At 62.1% G+C, this 21,828-nt stretch overlaps 1 protein-coding gene across 2 annotated transcripts; it reads left to right on the top strand.

Moving 5' to 3' along the window:
- The first annotated feature begins 1,346 nt into the window (after window positions 1-1,346).
- On the top strand, window positions 1,347-20,119 carry NGFR (nerve growth factor receptor). Of its 2 annotated transcripts, none has more exons than XM_055131919.1 (6): window positions 1,347-1,504; window positions 8,872-9,016; window positions 11,779-12,138; window positions 15,623-15,875; window positions 17,482-17,642; window positions 18,137-20,119. In XM_055131919.1, exons 1-6 carry the CDS (start codon window positions 1,439-1,441, stop codon window positions 18,436-18,438), a joined length of 1,287 nt encoding a protein of 428 aa, XP_054987894.1. In that variant the 5' UTR covers window positions 1,347-1,438; the 3' UTR covers window positions 18,439-20,119. The 2 variants fall into 2 exon arrangements, with proteins under 2 accessions (XP_054987894.1, XP_054987893.1); XM_055131918.1 differs by having other exon boundaries at window positions 8,869-9,016.
- Window positions 20,120-21,828: the final 1,709 nt, after the last annotated feature.

The following is a 21,828-nucleotide window of genomic DNA, read 5'->3' as shown; positions in this document are numbered from 1 at the left end:
CTCTGTTTCCATTATTCCTTTCCACAGACCTTATCTAACACCTACTGCACGCCAGGCACTCAGGTAGGAAACTCTAGTGTTGCCTGGAATGAAACACGGACTAGTGAAGAACATCTTGCTGAAGATGCGACTCTCTCTCTCTCTCTCTCTCTCTCTCTCTCTGAATAAATGTCTGTTCGTAAATGCATGCATGCCATTGTTGAGAAACCTTTCGTGTGAATTTGTGGCAGGTGGCTGGATTTGCATGCATGCACTTGTTTTTTTTTTTTTTTTTTTTTGCTTTTTGGGTCACACCCGGCGATGCACAGGGGTCACTCCTGGCTCATGAACTCAGGAATCTTCCCTGGCGGTGCTCAGGGGACCATATGGGATGCTGGGATTCGAACCAGGGTTGGCCGCGTGCAAGGCAAACGCCCTACCCGCTGTGCTATTGCTCCAGCCCCTTGCATGCATGCACTTGTGCCCGTGTAGGTGTATGTGTGAGTGTGAGTGCGCACATGTGCATGTGCGAGCCCCAGTGTATCACTACACCTGTAAGACATGTGCTGTGCATGAGTTGGGAGGTGCACACGCAAGTAGAAGCACATACCTTGCATGAGTTGGGAGGTGCACACGCAAGTAGAAGCACATACCTACACTTCTGCAGGATTGTGGAGGTATAGGGGCACTTATATAGACATCTAAACTTGAAGGTATTTTCGCTGTGTTTAGTGTGCCCGCCGGTAAACCTTTTCAAACCCATCTTTTGAGAATTCAGACGATGTCGGGATGGTGTCCACCTTGAATGTCCCAGCACTCCGTCAGGGTCAAGCCACCTGCTCCCACTCTCCTTCCCTCCTGTCCCTCTAGGCGAGCGCTGAGAGAAGCCCCAGTCCCGGGTAGAGATGCAGAACGGATGCAGATCGGGAGATGGAGGGCGGGGCGGACAGGGGACCTTCTTGCCGATCACGACTGCGTCGGGGGCAGGGCACCGGCAAGAAGCTGAAACCAAGAAGATGGATAAGAGGGAGAATCCTGCCGGGGAGTCCGGCCGCACCCCAAGTAAAGCGAGAGCGCCCAAGTGGGGATGCTCGGGGTTCTGAGCGCCCAGCATCCGGGACCGACGCGCAAGAGCTGGAGCTGGCCACTGGGTGCCGGGGTGGGAGTCCCCGGGGAGAGTGTGCCGCGGTTCCGAGGCGCGGGGACGCGGCAGCCCGGCGCGCGGGCGACTCCCCGCACGCCCTCCCTTCCCCGAGGCGGGCGCGGTTCCGGGGGTGGGCGGGCTGGGCGGGGAGGAGGCGGGGCCACCGCACAGGCTTCTCGCGGCCCCGCCCGCCCGCGGCCAGAGCGAGCGGAGCCGCGGCCAGCTCCGAGGGGCGGGCGCCCGAGCGCGGCTCAGCCCGATCTGTCCGCCGAGCGGACCGAGCTGCCAGGCGAGCGCGGCCGCGGGAGGCGGGCGATGGGGGCAGGTGCCGCCGGCTGCGCCATGGACGGGCCGCGCCTGCTGCTCCTGCTGCTCCTGGGGGTGAGTGCTCAGCCGCGGGGAGCCTGCTCCCCTTCCCGGGGTCGGAGCCCCGATGCATTCAGGTGGCCCCGAGGGAAACCGGGACCGAGCGCTGGAGTCCCAGCTGCGGGGGGCAATGGCTGGTGGGAGGGAAGCAGCTCCGCTGACAGGGTCCGCCGCAGAGCATCTGGGGCTCTCGGAGCGCAGAGGAGACCCGAAGGTCCAAGCGGACCAGGGGGGCGCGCGGATGCCGGTCCCGGGGATGCCGCGAGGGGTGTGTGTGTGGCCGAGCCGAGAGGGTGCCGGCAGGAGCCGGCCGCTGGGCTCCCGGGTGCCTGGGTCCTTCGGAAGAGGGCGCTTGAATGCCGGGCTCTCCAGGAGATTTTTTTTATTCCGCCCGAGCATTCCCAATCTCTTGGTGCGCCGTGGGATGGGACTCGGACCAGGGAAAGAGGAATTGGGACGGGGACCAGAGGCGAGAGGGTGGCGCGGGGATTTGAGCGCAACTGGGGCGGGGAGCCCTAGAAGAAGGGATGGAACAATGGGGCAGAAGGTTGGAGGGACGAAAGGCAGAGGGGACCCGGCATCGGACAATGGGGACCGGCCAGACAATGGTGGGGGAGGGGCGTCGGAGGGAGAGGTTGGGGGCGGCGGTTGAAGAGAGAAGTGGGTTAGGCAGGGCAGGAAAGGGACGACGGCCAGGGAGGTAGCGAGATGGACGCAAGTGAGAGAGGACGGAGGACAGCGAGCGGACCCTAAAGTGGTCGGACCTCGCCTGCTAGCCGAGGGACAGGCAGGAGCGTTTCCCGCGCCTGTCGCTCACGGTCTCGCCCTAGAGGAGCACTGCGGTCCAGGGACCCGCGGCTGGGCGGGGGGCGACCGCTTCACTGCGGCAAACCCCCTCTCCGGTGCCCCCGCGCCCCCGGGCGTCCTCCGACGCACTTTTCCCCGCGGGTTGAAGCCGAGCCGCTGAAGGGAAGGACTGGAGCCGGCGGCGTCCGACGCGGTCGCGCCGCAGCTGGGTCTCGGGGACGGTCCCGGCCGCGCGCAGCCCCAGGACGCGCGAGCCGCGGCGTCCCGCAGGGGTCGCTGCGGAGCGACGGACGGTCCAGCCCCTCTCCTCACCCACCCCCTAGGAAGTTTAGCGCCCCGAGCGCCCCGCCCGGGCTTCCCTAGCGCGCCGCGTTGGGGGAGATGGGACTGTGCGCGCGCGCGCGCGCGCGCGGTCCAGCTTTTAGCGCACGCCGCCGAGCGCCGTCGGACCTGTCCCCGCAAGGGGCCACTCCCTTGCAAGCATCTGGGCCGTGGGGACCAGATAGTCAGACGTGGCCTGATGTGGGGCTAGGGATCAGAGTGTCCTGGAAGGGTTAACCCTCAAGTCCCTCACCCCCTCCCCGCCCTGCCCTCTCCGTCTCTTAGCTAAGTGCTGCGCCCCCCTAAGTCCCCGCCTTATAAATAGAGACGAGGGCCCTGGACGCGGACGGCTTGGCCGGATTTCCAGCCCGTTGAGTCAGTCCCAGGCAGACTGCCCCTCACTTGCTCCCCAGCTCAGGACGCTTCATTCCTTTTAAGGGGGCAGCCCGGCGTCGCAGAGCTGCGTTTCTTGTCGAGGGCGGGGATGGGCAGAGACTTTCTCTGGCCGCCGGCCACCTCTTCCCCCCCACCCCACCCCCCAACCCCTGCCGCCCCAAGCTCAAATCCGGGGAGCTGTCAGTACCTGTGGCTTCTTCCGGGGAATTGGGAGGGACCGCGGGCACGTTTGCTGACTAACGCCGCGGCTTAGAGATGCTTCTGGTCCCGGGAGTGGGCAGGGTGTGCGTTGGGGGGCGGGGTGCGATTGGAGCGGCCCGACGGCGCGGACTCCGGAGGGGTTGGAGAGAGGAGAGAGGAGGGGAAGGGGAGGTGGGGAAGGTGGGCGCGGAGAGCCCGAGGGTTCGGACGGCGGACCCGGTGCAGGGGCGGCCGCCCGGGGGTCGGCGGTGCGCCCCGCGGGCGCGCGTATCTCCCGGGGCCGCGGCGCGAGAGCTGAAACCGGAGCGCGCGGAGGCGGCGGGGCCGGCGGCCGCGCCGGTAATGGAGGCACTTTGTCATTCAGACGTCTGTAACCGGAGCCGCCGGCTGGCTAATGCGCCTAATAGGGATGCAGCGAGCACAGCAACTGCGAGGACGCGCGCGGCCCGGGCGGCGGGGGGCAGCGGGGGCGCCGCTCCGGGGGGCTCCCGGCCCGGCCCGCGCCCGCACCCCAGGTCTCAGCGGGCGCGGGGATGCGAGCGTGGGGAGGTGGCGAGGATCAAGTGCAGGGGGCTCTTCCTAGTGCCCTGCGCCGCCTTGGGTAACTGTGACCCCGCGATGAGGTCGCAGCTCTGGGAATCTAGGAAGCTTCCCACGTACAGTACAGCCGAGGCGGCCCAACCCGCCCGACTTTCAGGCAAGAAACAGGGTTTCCCGGTTAGTAGGTGGCGGCTCACCCCTGCTCCTAGAATGCGTGGCTTGGAGGCGCTTCCTCCCTATCCCCAGCTCTCTTCCTACCTCAGTTCCCACAGAGGGGTGGGGACCTGCATCCCCCCACCCTCCTGGACCTTAGGTCTCTGCCCTGTGTCCTTGCCTTCTCAAATTTGTTTTTCTATATTCTTTTCTCTTTTCTTTCTTTTTTTTTCTTTTTGGGTCACACCCGGCAATGCTCAGGGGTTCCTCCTGGCTCTGCACTCAGGAATTAATCCTGGAGGTGCTCAGGGGACCATATGGGATGCTGGGAATCGAACCCAGGTTAGCCTCGTGCAAGGCAAACGCCCTACCCGCTGTGCTATCACTTCAGCTCCGGTTTCTCAAATTTGGAGCTGAGAACTGAGCGGCTCCCCCACTTCGAGGACCCTCTGCCCTCTGCTCCCCCCTCCCCCATACAGCAGCAGCTTCAGTAATTAGCTCTTGTCTCCCTGAACTCAGCCTCTGTCTAAAGAGCTGAGAGTGGAGGGTCAGGGCCTCCTTGAGTTTGCATCAGCCTGGAGAGACTCACTGGAAACGCTTCTGCTCAGGCGGTGGCTGACAGGTCCTTCCACTCGCCAGGCCCTTTGCTGCGGAAACTCTCCTGAACGGTTTGTCATCGGACCATTCATGGGCTTTCACGCTCCATCCTTTCATCTCACGGGTCCTCTCTGGCCCATTTTTAAATTGGTTTGAAGATTCTTTAGAGGCTGGGCCAGAGAGATGGCTCAATGGGTAGAGCATCTACCTCGCATGCAGGAGGTCCAGGTTTGATCCCCTGCAACATAACATGTGGGAAGTTGCTCCTGAGCACTGCTGGGTGTGACTCCCCAAATAAAAACAAAATTCACAAAAACATCATAAAAGTCAATTCATCTCGGGGCTGGAGCAATAGTACAGCGGTTAAGGAGATTATCTTCCACGCCACTGATCTCAGTGTGATCTCCATATGGTCCCCCGACCACCTCCAAGGGTGATTCCTGAGAACTGCTGGGTGTGGCTCTAAAGCAAACAAAACAACCCCCCAAAAAAGACTATTAATCTTTAGTTTCTTTGAAGTTTCAAAGTAGCAACAATTAAAAGATTGAAAACATTCTCCAAAAGGGGATAAATTCATCTATCAAAGTGGAAATGAGTAAGTGTAATCAATGTAAATTTCAGATAAACGCATCTATCATTTTGGCGAATTGGTAATGTTGGAGTATTTTGCCTGCATCCCCATCCATTCTGTTTCCCCAGATGGCCTTGCCTTGGACCAGGAGGGGCTCAAAGAGGCTATCGTCAGGCTGAGTGACTTTGGCGGGCCTCGGTTTCCCCATCTGGCAGAGTGTGAAGGCATCCCCTCAATATCTTGGTCTCTGGAGCAGTACCTGGGAGTGACATTTCCTCCCCCTCAGGAAATAATGAAGGCCCTAAGGAGGTCTCAGAGGAGAGCAAGTCCCCATCCTCCTTCGTTCCTATGACGCTCTTCAGATTCGAAGAAGTTTTATTTCACGTCTACCCTGCCTCCCGCTCTTCAGGGGCTGTTTCTCTTTGGGGCTGACTCAGGGCTCGCCTTCCTCACCCTCCTGTCCAGGATACATCTTTGGCCACTAAGGTCACTGAACTCCTATAACCCCAGCAGAATTACATCCTTATTGCATTCAGTTGTCACAGCTACTCTGAGCCTCTTTCCAGCCCAGATTTCAGGGACAGACTTGATCCCAAGTAACTAATACTCTTAAGTAGCAGATCTGGGGTGTTTGGAAATAGGAAACATGAAACAAGCACAGGAAACACATGGTTACTAATAATGACTCCAAGACTTCAAGCCTTCGAAAGCAAGGCTGAGGAAGGGAGCAAGAGGGGTCCTGGAGGGCGGCAGGGAGAGCAGGCGTGGGGAGAAGGCTTTCCTCTCCCACTCCTCTCCCTCTCCGGAGCCCTGGCGGCAGTATACCTCAACTATCTGGGACACAGAAGTTAAGGGCCAGAAAGAACTCAGAGATGAGAAAGAGCATCCCCGGGTGTAGGCACGCCTTACTCTTTGATTTAATACTTACCACACCCTAGAGGCAGGTAGTCATGATTGCCTAGTGGAGGGGAAACTGAGGCACAGCCAGATAAGTGCTGATCTGGGATTCACAGCTATGGAAGCAACTGAGTGGGGAGATGGTTACGCTCATGCCTGGGACTCAGAATTACCTGCTGGCTACTCACATCCCATTTCCGGTCACAGACACCTGTTTGACAAGGCTGGTTGAAATTGTTTCTAGAGACCCAGTTAGAACTAACACGTTTGGATGGAAGGGCAGAAGGGGTCAGCTCACACTCTGGCAGCAGCAGGAACTGACAGCTGATGATCTTGACAGAAATGGAGAAGGCACAAAAATGGATACACACACCTCCACATAGAGCACTGTAGCACTGTCGTCCCACTGTTCATTGATTTGCCTGAGCGGGCACCAGTAACGTCTCCATTGTGAGACTTGTTGTTACTGTCTTTGGCATATCGAGTATGCCACGGGTAGCCTGCCAGGCTCTGCCGTGAGGGCGGGATACTCTCGGTAGCTTGCTGGGCTCTCTGAGAGGGATGGAGGAATAGAACCCGGGTCGGCTGCATGCAAACGCCCTACCCGCTGTTCTGTCATATATATATGAAAAGCTGACAGATGAACTCAGGGATACACAGTGGTGGTCAGTTGGGATCAGGAGGACAGGCAGAGCTTTACTGCATCGTGGCCCATAATAATCACAGTGCAAACATCGCGTCCCCAGGTCGCAGGAGGCTCTGTGGGTCCATGCTGGAGACAGGGAGGGGGCAGCCACCGTGGTTCTAGTGAAAATACTTGGCAATTGAGAACTGCCAATCTTTGACTCAACTGCCTGGACAGCCACCCTGCGTTTGGTTGCTAGCCATCATGTAGCCTTTAAAAAACTTTGTGTTTTCTTTTATTTGGACATACCCAGTAGTGCTCAGGGCTTACTCCTGGCTCTGTGCTCAGGGATCATGCCTAGTGGTGCTCAGGAGAACCAGTTGTGGTGCCAGGGAAGGGATTGAACCTGGCTCAGCCACAGGTGAGACAGGCGCCTTACTCGCTGTACTGTTTCTCTGGCCCCATCACTTAGCCCTTTATTAGTGGTTTTTGTAGCCGCCCAAAGGGGGCTACTCCTGCTGGGGGCGGGGGCCGGGGGCTGGTCAGTGGGGATCGTTCCTGGTAGTGTTTGGGGACCTCTGTGGTGCTGGAACCTGGGTGTTCCCCATGCAAAACACGTGCTCAGCACATGGAGCTACCCCCTGGCCCCCACATGTCCTTATACTCCACAAAGAGGGGGCCAAGTCTGGGGCTTGGTGGTAGAGCCTCGCCTTGCCTGTGTGCGACTCTGGGTTCGAGTCCCACCTCCACACTGCAGACTCTATGAATCTGTACCCCCTAGTCTGTGCCGGGTCCTGTGATGTGCTGGAGGCCTGCCCTTGGGACGTTGACAGCCCGGTGAGGGCTCTGTCAAGTGTCAGGTCAGGCAAGAAGAGGGACCCCAGGGGGCTGGAATGGCAGTTTCATCTGGGAGGGCTCGGGGCTGCAGGACCACCTTGTTGGGAGAGTGCCTTTGAAGCAGAGCCCTAAGGGAGGGGGGGAACCCTAACAGGCCCACTGGCCTCTCCCTGGGTTCCCCATCATCTCAGGCTGCCACCCACAAGGCTCTGCCTCTCCACCCGCAGCCTCCACCACACGCTGGGGGGATTGGGCCAGACTGACCTTGGTACACCCCTCCCCCCTCCCCTCCACCCCCCAGCCATACTTCCTCTTGGCCTCCAATGCAAGCCGCCTGGGCAGAGGCCAGGCAAACAGGCTTTGGAGTTTTATTGGACATTAAGATTGTTTTTTAAAGAACAGAAATATAAAGCAAGCTGCCGGCAGCCCCTCCCTCAGGGAATCTGGTGCTAAATCGTTCCATCCACGAGCAAAGATGCCTTGGCGGCAGGAGTCTGAGTCTCAGGCCTGTCCCAGCCCCGTTCCCACTGGCTGCACAGGGAGGGGGGTTGGAAATCAACCCCGGGTGGGGCAGGGCTGCAGGCTGGCGAAAGCAGCGACTCTCCCTCATCCCTGATCACAGGTACCCACCCTCTTTCCCCAGCCCAGTGCCACCAGTATGCTCGGGCCTCAGCTGGGCGGCCTCCAGCCTGGCAGAGAGAGGAAGGCTAGGAGGAGTAGGTCAGAACTTCCCATGTCGGGGCTGGAGCGATAGCACAGCAGGTAGGGCGTTTGCCTTGCACGCGGCCAACCCGGGTTCGATCCCCAGCATCCCATATGGTCCCCCAAGCACCGCCAGAAGTAATCTCTGAGTGCAGAGCCAGGAGTAATCCCTGAGCATCGCCGGGTGTGGCCCGAAAAGCAAAAGAACTTCCCGTGTCAAGGTAGGACCCAAACCAAGAGCCGCGCCCCTCTGCCTTGTGATCTGGGGCACAGCACCCCTGCCTGGTATGACGCGTGCACCTGGCTGAGGGCTCTGCTGGCCCTGTGGGGCCTGGACTCTCGCAGGTGTGCACGGAACTTGGGGCCCGATTCCATCTCCCCATCGGCCGGCCCCCCTTGGCAGGGCGCCCTGGTCGAGCTGTGACCCGTCCTTTCCAGACACCTTCCCCAGGTGGCATGCCCTCAGGACACCAGGAGTGGCTGTAACCCCAGGATGAACCTTCCAGAAGGTCAGCCTGGGACTCTGCCCTCATTCCCCTGCAGCCTGCTGGGCCCAGGCCCCGGCCCTTCTCCTGCTCCCTTTGAAGCCCAGAAGCCTAGAACGCCTCCCGCTGAGCTCATCTGGCCCCAGATGCTTCTTCGGATAGAAGTCTGGGGCGCAGGGGAGGGGGGCCGAGTCCTGGAAGCCACCCCTGCTTCTCTTGCCAGTCTGACCGGCTGATCTCCCCCCAGCAGGTGGCCCTCGGAGGGGCTGACGATGAGGCGTGTTCCACGGGCCTCTACACCCACAGCGGCGAGTGCTGCAGAGCCTGCAACCTGGGCGAGGGCGTGGCCCAACCGTGTGGCGCCAACCAGACCGTGTGTGAGCCCTGCCTGGACAGTGAGTGGAGGGTGCAGGGGAGTGGTGAGGGGGGGCAGGGGGTGCTGTGCAGAGGGGGAGGGATATGCCCCCCTAGAAGCCTGCTGAGCCTCCCCCCTGCCCCCCGCCTCCTGGCCAGGTCTCTGCTGTCCATTCCCCAGAAGAGGTCCCAAAGGGGACAAGCTGAAAGAGGAGGGGCCCTGGTGGGGGATCCCCAGGGGGTGCCCCTTTACAGCCCCCCCCAAGCAGAGAGGCCTGGGGGAAGCGTGTGGCCAGGTAGGGAGGAGCTGCTGATGTAAAGACCAGCTAAAAATATCTGCGCTGCAAAATCAATGGTGGCACTTACCCTCTGTCCGTTCCGGCGGGGAGGAGGAATCTATCCAGCCGCCTGGACACTGACCTTGGGGGAGCCCGGAGGGTCTGGCTCCCCCTCCCCCAGGCCAGCTATTCTGCTCTGTCCTAGGAAGCAGCTTTCCCTGGGGTGGGGGAGCCTGACCTGGCTATCGGGCTGGGGGCGAGTGTGGAGGGAGTGCCAGGCCCCCCTGCCATCTGCAGGGGTGTGGGGTAGTGGGGCCTGGAGGCCGACTGCGCTGGCATCCCTGGGGAAAGGGGAGGGAAATAGGAGGGCGTGGAGTTAGCACTGGGCAGGAACACCCCCCCCCTTCCCCGGCCCAGCCGTTAACAGGCCACCTTTACAAGTCCACTTTATGGGATGGAGACCCCAGCGGAGTTTCTCGCTTTCCTCAAAACGTTTCCACAAGGAAACCCATTAAGCTCCTGCCTTCATTCTCTGCCAAAAAGAGACCACAGTTCCCCCGGCCCTGAAAACCCACTCCGGGAGTTTCCTGCTAGCTTTCTGCTGCTTCTCGTTCCCATCTGCTGTGATGAAGCCCCTCCCTGCCACATGCCAGCTAGATAGACCCTTCCTCTCTGTACGAGTCAGGTGTCCTTCTGGCTCTTGAGGTTTACAGTGCTCCCCACGGTCAGTTATTTTGGCCCACCCTGGAGGCCCGGCCTTTACAGACTTTTGCATGGGGATGCACTTTGGTGGGATGCCCTGGATTCCTCAGCCTGGGCTTGTGCACGGAGAGCTTAGTCCCTGGTTTACAGGGGCGGAGAGAGCTCAGAGAGGTGATACCCAAGGCACACAGCTTGCGGTCCTGGACACAGGTTTGAGGCCAGCAAGAGAACCGGGGGTCCTGCTGTCAGAACCGAGTGAGAACCCATCTCTCTCCAGCCTGTCGCTGTCTGTCCTCTTTTCTCCATGTTTTGGCCCCTTTGACTTCTTCCTGGTTTTACTCTGTTTCTCCAACCAAAGCCCCAGACTCCGCCTCACCTCTGGGTGCCCTTCAGCGCCCCCCCACCCAGCAGGCCTCAGTTTACCTCCCGGAGCACCCCAGTCTCCACTTTAGCTCCCGTCTCCTTAGCAAGCCCACTGCCCTCAGTTTCCAGGCTCCGACTCTGCATTCTCCAGACCCCGGGAATGAGTCTCTGGGATGCGGGTCGGCACAGATGTCTCCACCCTGGGCTGGGAGGGGTGAAGATCGGGCTCTGTGCCTTCCCCCCTCCCTGCTCAAGGAAGCGAGAACCCTGGCACCCCCTCATTTGCTCCCTTTATTCGGAAGCTCACATCCAGCAATGAAAGCAAGCATGAGCCAAGCTTGAGCTTGGAAATCTCTCCTTTATGCCATTGGGAAGGGCAAAGGGCTGGGGGCTCAAAAAAAAAGGCTGAAGAACATCCTTGGCATGTGGAAACCCAGGGTTCGATCCTTGACACCGCATGATCCCCCAAGCAAAAGCGGCTTCTGCCTTCCTAGCAGGCTGTGGGCTTAGGGACTGTTCCCAGTACGGTGCTTGGGAGGAGACAGTGCTGGCCGTGGACCCAGGGCTTCCTGTATGCAGGCCCTGAGCTCTAGCGGGTCAGCTAGGGCTCTAGATTTTGAAGGTTTATTTATTTATTTATCTATTTTTTGATTTTTGGGTCACACCTGGCAAGGCACAGGGGTTACTCCTGGCTCTGCACTCAGGAATCACCCCCAGCAGTGCTCAGAGGACCATATGGGATGCTGGGAATCGAACCCGGGTCGGCCGCGTGCAAGGCAAACGCCTTACCGGCTGTGCTATCGCTCCAGCCCCTGCCTTCCTAGCTTTCATTCCTCCCGCTGAGCTGAGTCTTCTTGCCCGGAGCCCCAGCCCACCCTCAGAGAACCAAGCCCTTCAGCTGCCGTGGGGTAGCGCCGTGGGTGGGACTTTCTGCTGTCTCACTGCAGCCACTCCCAGGCGCCACACCTGAGCCCTGGCCTGTGTGGGGAGAGCACTGGAAGGGCAGCAGAAGTGCCGGAGCTCCCCACTGAGGACTGGCCGTGCCTGGACAGGGATCACAGCCCTGATCTGGCCTGCGGGGAAGGCTGGGTGGGAACCGCACGCTTTATTCCTTAATCACACTGGGAACGAGGCGACAGGTCTGGAAAATGCTCACATCATTTGCCAAGAAATTACGGGCACCAGCTGGGTAACCCCAGAAAGCCTCAGGACCAGCCCTTTGGGGCCTGGGGCCTGGCCCCCTCCCACCTGGGAAGGTTGCAGTTGGGGAACCTTCCATCGGGACAGGAGGTGGTGTGGTTCGGAGAGGGCGAGAGCCAATGAGGGGCTGCGGCTAGAGGGGCGTGGGGACCCGTGCCCAGCAAGGGCTGGGGCGCCTCTGGGTGTGGTGTCCGGAAGAGCAGGGACTCGGTTCTGAGCCTGCCTCCCCCGCGTCCCCTGCTCCCCCCTCCCCCCCTTAGGCGTGACGTTCTCGGACGTGGTGAGCGCCACGGAGCGGTGCAAGCCGTGCACGGAGTGCGTGGGGCTGCAGAGCATGTTGGCGCCGTGCGTGGAGGCGGACGACGCCGTGTGCCGCTGCGCCTACGGCTACTACCAGGACGAGGCGACGGGCCTCTGCGAGGCGTGCCGCGTGTGCGAGGTGGGCTCGGGCCTCGTGTTCTCGTGCCAGGACAAGCAGAACACCGTGTGCGAGGAGTGTCCCGACGGCACGTACTCGGACGAGGCCAACCACGTGGACCCGTGCCTGCCGTGCACGGTGTGCGAGGACACGGAGCGGCAGCTGCGCGAGTGCACGCGCTGGGCGGACGCCGAGTGCGAGGGTGAGTGGCCGGGGAGGGACGGGGCGGGCGGGGTGGCGCCGGCCGGGACTCAGGCCTGCTGCCCCAGAACCGAGGCCGCCGTTTCCTTCTTTGGGCCGAGCCTTTACCAAGCCCACGCCTGTCACACCCCCCGCTGGGCGCCCCCGCGTCTGCGTCTGCGCCTGCGCTCTAACACATTTCCCAGGGCTTCATTCACCCATGGCTTCCTGCCAGGGAGCCCATCGGCTGCAGAGCAGCAAAGCCCCGTGGGCCCCCCCTCCCACGCCCGCCTGTGGTCCGCTGCGGGGGGGACAGGTGTGTCCACTCCAGTCGGCCTAGGGGGCCGTGCATGCGGGGCTGGACCATTTTGGCTGGGGAGGCCCCAAATCCGTGAGTCAGTCTGAGCGGCGGTGAGGCTGGGCATTCCTGCCTCTGGACCTCAGTGTCCTCACTGGCCCTCTGGTACTGTTTGTTGGCTTGAGACGTGGCTGGCCCACTTCCGCAGGGCGGGGTCAGCAGGGTAGGGCTTCGTTGAGGGTGAGGGGAGGTAGGATGGGCATGAAGGAGGTCAGGCTTTGGGGTGCAGCAGGCCTGGGGCTCCAAACTCAAGGACAAGGAAGGTGCCCAGGGAGGGCTTGGCTCCAGGGCGGATGGGAGCCAGGCGTGCCCCCCCTTAGCTGGGTACAGGACCCCTAGGACACGGAGCACCTCCCGGGCTGGGAGGAGGAAGCTCTGGCTGTCAGGGTGCAGCTGTGGGGGTCTGGTGGGTGGCGTCCTCCTCCAGGGAGATGGGCGGGCTCCTCTGCCACAGAGAGAGGGGAACTGTGCCTTCACTTTCTGGAAAGTTCCCCATTGGGATAAAAATCCTCAGGTGCCCTCACACGGTGCAGCCCAGACAGCAGCTCCTGCAGGAAGAGACTCTGATGCTGAGACTCTGGCACTTCTATTGTTTTTTTTTTTCTATTTTGGGTCACACCCAGCGATGCTCAGGGGTTCCTTCTGGCTCTGCTACTCAGGAGTTACTCCTGGTGGTGCTCAGGGGCTCAGAGGACTATATGGGATGCTGGGGATTGAACCCGAGTCGGCCACATACGAGGCGAACACCATCACTCTGGCCCCGACTCCGGCACTTCTGAGGAGAGGACATGACCTTGGCCAGGGTGCCCAGCTGGCTGGGGGATAGGGCACCCCCGCCGTGGGGAGCCTCCAGTCTGGAGGGCCTCCGCCTGCCGTCTGGGGCAGTTCTGGTTCAGGCAGCCGGGGTGGAGAGGGCTGTTGAAGGGGGCTGAGGCCAGGTACTGGTGCAGGTGGGGTGGGGAGTGCAGGACACGGAGGTTCCCGAGACCCTTGCCCCAGGCTGGGAGACAGGCAAGTGGTGTCAGACACGGGTGGCCGAGAAAGGTGGGAGTTTCAGCTGCTGGCATCAGGCGGGCGGGCATCGAAGCTCCCTGGGCAAGTCCAGGCCAGCTGATGTGTGTGTGTGTGTGTGTGTGTGTGTGTGTGTGTGTGTGTGTGTGTGTGGTGGGGGGCGGAGGGGCGGGTAACTTAGTCCAGGGAGTGGTTAGAGAGAAAGAAAGGGAAGTTGGCTGGGGGAGGGGTAGGCTCTGGGTTTTGGGGTGCTCAGAGATTCCTCTCAGCTACCGCCCTGCTTTCCAGCCACCCTAAAGGGGGAGAGCACTCCCTCGGGGCCGTTTTCCCTGCCCCCCCCCTTCCTGCATGGGTCTCTGAAGGGTGAACTGCCTGCTGGGGACTGGCTTGGAACTGGAGTCTGATTGGTGGCTGGGCTGCCCCTCCCTCCAGCTCCCTGGCATGTAGATTTTAGGTGTCAACGTGGTGACTCACCCAGTACACGGGGCGGGCGGCCCACCCCCTCCACTCCCCCGGGCCTGGGGGGACTTTGGCTTTAGGAAGGGAAACCTGGTCCCTCTTTCCACCCCCAAGTCGGCCGACTCCCATTCCGGAAACGGCTGTCAGGACCCACCAGAGGCTTAGTGGTTGGAATGCTGGTGGACATGCCACATCTGGATCTCATCCCTCACCCCCCCAATCAGCGTGGCCCGGGGTGGGGTGGGAGAGCACCCTGTCTCCAGTCACCTCTGTCCCTCACCGCCTGCTCTAGCCCACTGCTCCCCAGTCTGATGCACTAGAGCCCTCCACCCTGTCCCCACTAAACCCTCAGGGGAACCCCGTTGGTTCCTCTGAGCTGCCTGTCAGCCTCGGGGCTCAGGCTTCCCCTCCCACTCTCCTGGTCCCCTAGCAGAGCCAAGGAAGACCCTCCTGACATTCCCCCCCTGAGAGGTCCGACCCCTAGTCTGGGGCTGTGTCTCCCCCACTTCCTGTCACGCCCTGCCACCCCTCCCTGGAGCCGAGGTGGGGGAGGGGCAGCAGATGGCAGCCCCCTCCTCCCGCCAGACAGATGGACTCCAGACTCACATCTGGGGGCCTTGTCCCTCCGAAGGTGCTGAAAACGGGGACCTTTGAAGCGTCTCGGGCTTGAACCTTGGGGGCCCGGGAGACTGGAGGGCCTTCGGGGAGGGCAAGGTTGGGGAGCCGAGTACCCTCCCCTTCACCCCACTGGCATGTCCTGTCCGCTCCCCTCGCCTGCCCCCCGGCGTGGGAAGCGAGGATGGATGGAATGGGCGACGTTGCTGGGACAGGTACCCCCAGGCCACCCCAGCCCACAGCCCCAGCTACTGGCCCGACCTGGGTGGCAGAATGGAAAATCCCACCCACCGGTGCCAGGAGAGGCTGGCAGTGCCCAGCTGGCAGGAGAGAGCCTCAGTGGGTGGCACGGCAGCCTCTCGCCTGGCGGCAGTGGGCAGTGCCTGCCGTGGGGGCCTTCCCTCCACCACAGCCTCCTGCACAAGTGGGGTCTAGCGACCTGACGCCAGTGTGGGCAGATCTGGGTGGTGCCGGGTGGGGGCCGGGGGCCCGACAGGAACCAGCCACAGTCTGAGACCTCATTAGGAGAGCAGGTCAGCCGGGCACCCCCGGCTTGCTGTGCCCAAGCCAGACGGGAAGGAGCAGGGCTCCAAGGGAAGAGACCCCGGAGCCCAGGCCCGCGTGCCCTCACTCAGCCTTCCTCGGTTCACGTGGCTGGGGCCTTGGGGGGCACCCTGCGAGGTCTCCACATTTGCCCAGGGATGCCAGCTGCCAGCTGCCTGGTGCTCCTGTGCTCTCCCTTGTGGACTCACCTCCGTCCCAGCGTCTGGTATCCAGGGAAGCAAAAATAGGATTCCAGCCGCACCCGAGATGTAAGGCGGCTGAGAGAGCAAGTGTGCGGACGGGCGCGAGGAAGGGAGGCCAGGAGCCATCGGGCTGACGCCAGGGCACACAGCCAGCCCCAGGCAGAGTTGGGAAGGGTCCCGTGCCCTGATTGCCAGGCTCTGGCTCAGCTCCATCGGAATGTGATCGACCCGCACAATCCCAGTCCTCGCCTCTGAGCAGAACATCTGAGCGGGCGTATTTGGCGGCTGCCCCCTCACCTCTGTGGCCCTTTCCCCAGAGATCCCTGGCCGCTGGATTACAAGGTCCACGCCCGCTGAGGGCCCCGACAGCACGGCCCCCAGCACTCAGGAGCCGGAGCTGCCTGCAGACCCCGACCTCACCGGCAGCACAGTGGCAGACGTGGTGACCACCGTGATGGGCAGCTCTCAGCCTGTGGCCCCCCGGGGCACCGCGGACAACCTCATCCCGGTCTATTGCTCCATCCTGGCCGCTGTGGTGGTGGGGCTCGTGGCCTACATTGCCTTCAAGAGGTGAGAGGGCCCAAAGGGGCTGGGTGTGCGCCGTAGGTGGGAGGCTCAGATTCCCACTTATATGGGATGTTGGGAATTAAACCCGGGTTGGCCGCATGCAAGGCAAACGCCCTACCTGCTGTGCTATCACTCCAGCCCCTGTCGTTGGTTTTTGAGGACCACTCCTGGCTAGACTCAGAGGTCCATGGGCAATGCTGGGGATCAAAGCTAGGTTGACTGTGCAAGGCAAATGCCCTACCCTCTGAACTATGTTTCCAGCCCTCATTGCCTTTTTTTTTTTTTTTTTTTTTTGCTTTTTGGGTCACACCTGGCTCTGCACAGGGGTTAGTCCTGGCTCTGCACTCAGGAATTATCCCTGGCAGTGCTCAGGGGACCATATGGGATGCTGGGAATCGAACCCGGGTCGGTGGCATGCAAGGCAAATGCCCTACCCGCTGTGCTATCGCTCCAGCCCCCCTCATTGCCTATTCTTATTTTTAAAAAAAATCAGAGCTGGAGCAATATTACTGAGGATATTGCCTTGCACACTGCCGACCCAGGTTCGATCACTGGTTCTCTCGGTATAATCCCCCAAACCCGCCAGGAGCAATCCCTGAGCACCTCTGGGTGTGGCTCAAAGCATCACGGGGGCCAGGGACCGGGCTCAAGCAGCACAGCACGTGCCTGGCGTGCAGGAGATCAGGGTTCGGTCCCTGGTACCCACCCATCATCAAAGTAGCACTTTGGTAAAATGGAAACAAGACCAGTATTTTTAAAAGCAAAAGAGGAAGCAAGCCAAATAAAAAACAATAAAAAACGCTGGGGACTGAAGAGATAGCTCGTTGGGCTGAGTGAGCACTCGGCATGTGGGAGGCCCCAGTCCGATCCTTGGCACCACGTGATTCCCTGAGAAGTGCTGGCAGTGACCCGTGAGCCCCTTCTCCTCTGGGTGTGGCCCCCAAATAAAAATAAATAAATGCAGACACATCCCAGCCCCCTTTGATGTCTTCTCAACCCCTGTCCCGCTCCTCGCTGGAATCTGGGATGGATCCTTTCCAGCCACGTCCCCGGCCTTTATAAACACGTACAGGAACCTTTATGGCGTTTCACATAAACACATTCTTGGACGCGCCCTGGGCTCCCGCGACCTCTCCTACACCTCTCCTGCTTTCACTGAATCTCCCTCAGGAGAACATTCCATAGGACGTACGGATTATCTGGTCCTTTGTAACCGCTCACTCAATAATACAGACAGATCATAACTGATTTAGCTAATCTGCCAGTGATGGGTGTTGGGCTGTTTCCTGGTCCTTCTCATTGCCTGTAATAATCCTTCTTGCACCGCAGCCCTGCACACATGTGGGAGTAGTTTAGAAGGGCAGACTGGGGAAAAGTGAAGTCTCTGGCAAGTTCCAGATTTATTTGTGCCCCATTCATTCCACGGGCCCATGTGGCAGGCTTGTAGGGACACCACCAGCTGTCCTTGGGTGGCAGAAGCTAAAGTCTGGGCACACCCTGGGCCCTGGGCCCCCTCCCCGCGCCCCCCCGCCCCCCCCCCGCAAACGCTAAGAGCTTTGGGGCAGGGCCGGTGCCCCCCTCCCCAGCTCAGGCTGCCCCCTGGGTCCAGGTGGAACAGCTGTAAGCAGAACAAGCAAGGGGCCAACAGCCGGCCGGCGGACCAGACGCCCCCGCCCGAGGGGGAGAAGCTCCACAGCGACAGTGGCATCTCCGTGGACAGCCAGAGCCTGCACGACCAGCAGCCCCACACGCAGACAGCCGCGGGCCAGGGTGAGCCGGGCACGGGGCAGAGGGGACAGCCGGGAGGGCCTGGCCGACGGGAGGGTGGAGCAAGGCTGCGTGTGGGCACAGACAAATAGGAGCGTCCAGGCTCATCAGCAAATTGTGCCCCCCCTGGGGCTAATTAGTCCCCAAAGTGGCTGCAATTAGCCTCCTGCCCCGACTTCTGGGGAAACAAGTAGTTAATGAAGCCCCTAATTAGGGCCCACAGCCTGGCTCCAGGCCACTGGCGGCTGGGGAGTCTGGAGGCCAGGCTCCTCCTCAGCCTTGATTAATGGGGGGGGGGCGGCAGAGTGGGGCCACCGTGAGTCAGCATCCCCCACCCTGGCCCTCTGCGGGGCCATCCCTCGGCCTCGGGGCCCTCGGGGTCTCAGGGCTCGGGAGGAGAAAAGCCGGGGCTCCTCTGGGGTCGTACTCCGCATGGCGGTGGGGGCCGGGGTGGTCCTCCTCGGGTGGCCGCTGACCCCTCGCTGGGTTCTCGGCAGCTCTCAAGGGGGACAGCGGCCTGTACAGCAGCCTGCCCCCGGCCAAGCGGGAGGAGGTGGAGAAGCTGCTCAACGGCTCGGCCGGGGACACCTGGAGGCACCTGGCGGGCGAGCTGGGCTACCAGCCGGAGCACATAGACTCCTTCACCCGAGAGGCCTGCCCCGTGCGTGCCCTGCTCGCCAGCTGGGCCACCCAGGACAGCGCCACGCTGGACGCCCTCCTGGCCGCCCTGCGCCGCCTGCAGAGAGCCGACATCGTGGAGAGCCTGTGCAGCGAGTCCACGGCCACGTCCCCGGTGTGAGCCCCCGGCCCCAGCCCCGCCCCCACGTTCCGACCACGACCACCACCGCCGCCGAGGCTCCCGCCAGCGCCCACGGGCCCGGCCCGAGACCACAACCCTGTCCCCGATCCCGAGTGGTCACCCCCGCCCCCAGCACCGGAAGTGCCCCTGACACCCCCTCCCACCTCCGCCCCCCACCACCTCAGGCCTTCGGCTCCCAGCTCCCTTCTCGGTGGGCCAGCCCCTCCCACAGCGGCAGGGGACACCAGGGATGATTAGGGGGGACCCCTCCCCCCGACAAGGCCCCAGAGACTCAGAGGGAGCCACTGAGGCCCCAGAGACATGGACTCTACACTGTGAACTGCGGGAGCAGGGGGCGTCTCCCCCCTGAACCCCACTCCCCGCTCTCCTCTGGCCTAAGGTGGGAAGGACCAGCTCCTTGCCAGCCGGAAGGCGCCTTGAAATCTGTCGCCCTCGTTTTGAACCAGGACAGCGAGGCCCCAAGAGGGGCAGTGCCTATTCAGAGCCGCACAGCCGTGGGCTGGCCCCCCTCAGCACCGGGGGGCACAGACCTCAGGTTTGCTTCAGGTCCAGGAGAGGGGGATGCCAGGCCCCCACCCCCGCCCTCGCCCTCACCCCCGGGTCTGTCCAAGCCGGTGGAGAGGAGAGGCTTTATCTGAGACCTGGCCCGCGGGTCTCTCGTGGCCTGGGTCCGGCCGAGGCAGATCTGCGGGGGTGTCCTACGGCATCTCTGGTGGTTGGTGCCCGTCACCCCGGTGCTGGCCGGGAACCAACAGAGGCTGCAGCTAAAGGACCCCCCACCTGGAACACAGAACACACGCAGACACGATGAGGAATCTGCCTTTCTCCACGAGTTCCTCCCCAGGCTGGACCGGATCCTGCCTGGGGCAGCTGCCAGAGGCGCATCGGAGGGGCTTCGCGATGTCTTCCTCGCCCCCGGTTTGGCGGGCCGAGGGCCACGGAGGCCGGCCGGGGCTGTCTGCCAGAGGCCTGCGCGTGGAGGACTGCTCCCCCCACCCCGCCCCTTCCCTGCAAGCCTGGGTTTGGCTGGGCCCCCAAGGTTCCGATGGAGGAGAAGGGGTGCAGGAGGGAACGGGGCCAGAAGGAGCTGAGGCAGCCGGTGGCCCGGCCAGGGCCTCTCACACCTTCAGAGGACTCTGTGAAGGACTCACTTTCCCCTAGCTTGGGGCCAGGAATCGGCTTCGAGGCCCCGCCCTGGCCCCTTCTGTATTGCTCGATGTTGGAATGAGAGCAGCTCCCCTTCTATTTAGCATGATTCAGCCCGGGCAGGGGGTGCACGGGGCAGCCGCCCCTCCTGCCCCATGGAAGGCACGGGGAGCCTTTTGTGTAGCCCGTGTGTCTTTGACCTCAGCTGTGGGGGGGAAACAAGGACACTCAACCTTACGCCGGAGGGGTGGCCCAGAGTGGGCCGATTTCTTTCCCTCCCTGGCAGCTGGGGATGGGGTGGGGGGGTGCCGGGAGCTTGCAAGTACGTTTTCGCATGTGTTTGGTTCTGGGGCCCCTCCTGGCACCTTTTTGGGTTGAGATGGAACCCTTCCCCCCTGCTCCCGGCTGTGTCTCCTCAGCTGGGGGCTGTGTGAGCCCCACACTCCCTGTCAGACCCCCCCCCCCATCACCTGCCCCTGCATCCTGTGTAATCTTTCCCTGGGCCCTTCTGAAACCTCCACATAAAACATAAGTGATGAACATTAAATAGCAAAGAAAGAAGAAGGTGTGTGGTTCGCTGGGGGCGGTGGGTGCAGCCCCGAGAGTCCCTGTCCCAGTTCCCGCCCTGGGCAGCAAGGGTGTCTGTGTAGAAACTCAGCAAACAAGCAGGCATTGCAACGGCGGGGGTATGTGAGCTGATGGGGAAGGAGAAGGGGGGGCGGTGCCCCCAGTTCTTGGAAAGGGAAAATGGAAACAGTCATGGCAGGAAGCCGGCCAGCTGTGAACTGGACCAGATGTCAAAAGTGAAACTGACCACAAGGGAGCCAGGGTTTCGCTAGGAGGGCTGGGTCACCACCCAGCAACTCACAGCCACCCACATAGACTGGGAGACACCACACACGTGCACACACGCACACATGCACGATCTGTCTCCGGGCCTCCTCCATTCTCCTGGGCGGGCCCCCTGCTCCCACCTGCCCGGCTCTGGCCTAGGAGCTACTGGCACTGCAGGGTCCTGGGCCCCAGGACTGTGCCCGCTCGGAAGTCACCCAGCAGCTGCTCAGAGCTGCTCAGCCCCCGCGGGTCACCGGGCCGGGCCCTCGAGTGAGTGGCTGCTGGGGAAGCCGGTGCAGACCAACTCTTCCCGGAAAGAACAGCAGACAAGCCCCCCTGAGCGCAGCACCCTGGGAGGGCCAGCAGAGCCCCAGCCAAGAGCCAGGCCTGGGGGCGGTGGGAGGGGGTTGTGCTGCCTTCCGGCTCCCCCGGAGGCTGAGGACCGTGAAGGCAGGGTGCGGGGCGGGATGTAGGAGCAGCAAGAGAAGAGCTCTTGGTGCCAGAGTCCCCCCTCTCCGGAGTGATGGAGGAGGCTGTCTCGGTCTCAGGGGGCCCTCCCAGCTGAGGGGAGCGGAGACTGGAGCCCAGACTGGAGGACGCCGCTAAGCAGATGAGAGAGGCCCGGCTTCTTCCGAGCACCCCCGTCTCACGGGGGGAGGGGGTGGGGAGGGTGGATATCAACTCTGTGGACAGGAAGGTGACCCAACCCTGCCCGCAGCAGCTCAGGTGCCCCAGAGGGTGGGGGGTGATCATGGAGGAAGGGGGTGAAGGGTGTCCCGGCCCAGCCCCGGCCCAGGGCAGCCCGGTGGGGTGAGAAGGTTGTCAGCCAGGCTCTGGAAGCAGTTACGGAGTGAGGGGAAGCCGCGCTGGCAGAGGACTCGGCTCAGCTGGGGCCCAGAGAAGGGGGGAGGTCGGCGGGAGGATGGGGAAGCTTCAGAAGGGGTACACGACACTGTCTGGATTACGTGCTTAGAACATTGGGGCGTCCCCACGGGTTTGAACAGGGGACACAGGCACATTTGCTTCTTGGGCAGCTCTGGCTGCCCTGGGGAGGGTATAAACCCAGGGGTCCCCCTCTGGGGGAGGGACCCCTGCCTGGTAAGAGGGGGCTGTTCTAAGGGGCTCCGGAGAGCATGAGGGAGTGGGGTGGAAGGTGGCTGGGGACACAACAAGCCCTAAAGGCTCCTCAACAGGCCGGGCCGGAGCAATAGCATAGCGAGCTGGGCGCTTGCCTTGCATGCAGCTGGCCCGGTTCTGGTCCCCGGTACCTCGTATGGGTCCAAGAGTGATCCCGAAGCACAGAGCCAGGAGTAAGCCCTGAGCGCTGCGGGGTGTGGCCCAGACAGAGACGGCACCAGAGGAGCCAGGAGGCCTGACTGGCACGAGAGC

Source organism: Sorex araneus, chromosome 3 (assembly GCF_027595985.1).
Source record: "Sorex araneus isolate mSorAra2 chromosome 3, mSorAra2.pri, whole genome shotgun sequence".
In the NCBI taxonomy this organism is placed as follows: domain Eukaryota; kingdom Metazoa; phylum Chordata; class Mammalia; order Eulipotyphla; family Soricidae; genus Sorex; species Sorex araneus.
Note: the sequence above shows the minus strand (reverse complement) of the source record. Positions and strands in the feature narration are given on the sequence as shown.

Coding starts and splice junctions, on each gene's coding strand:
- NGFR (XM_055131918.1), top strand. CDS start 1,439: ATGGGGGCAGGTGCCGCCGGCTGCGCCATGGACGGGCCGCGCCTGCTG. Junction 15,876..17,481: donor GCCTACATTGCCTTCAAGAG/GTGAGAGGGCCC, acceptor CCCTGGGTCCAG/GTGGAACAGCTGTAAGCAGA. Junction 17,643..18,136: donor GCAGACAGCCGCGGGCCAGG/GTGAGCCGGGCA, acceptor GGTTCTCGGCAG/CTCTCAAGGGGGACAGCGGC.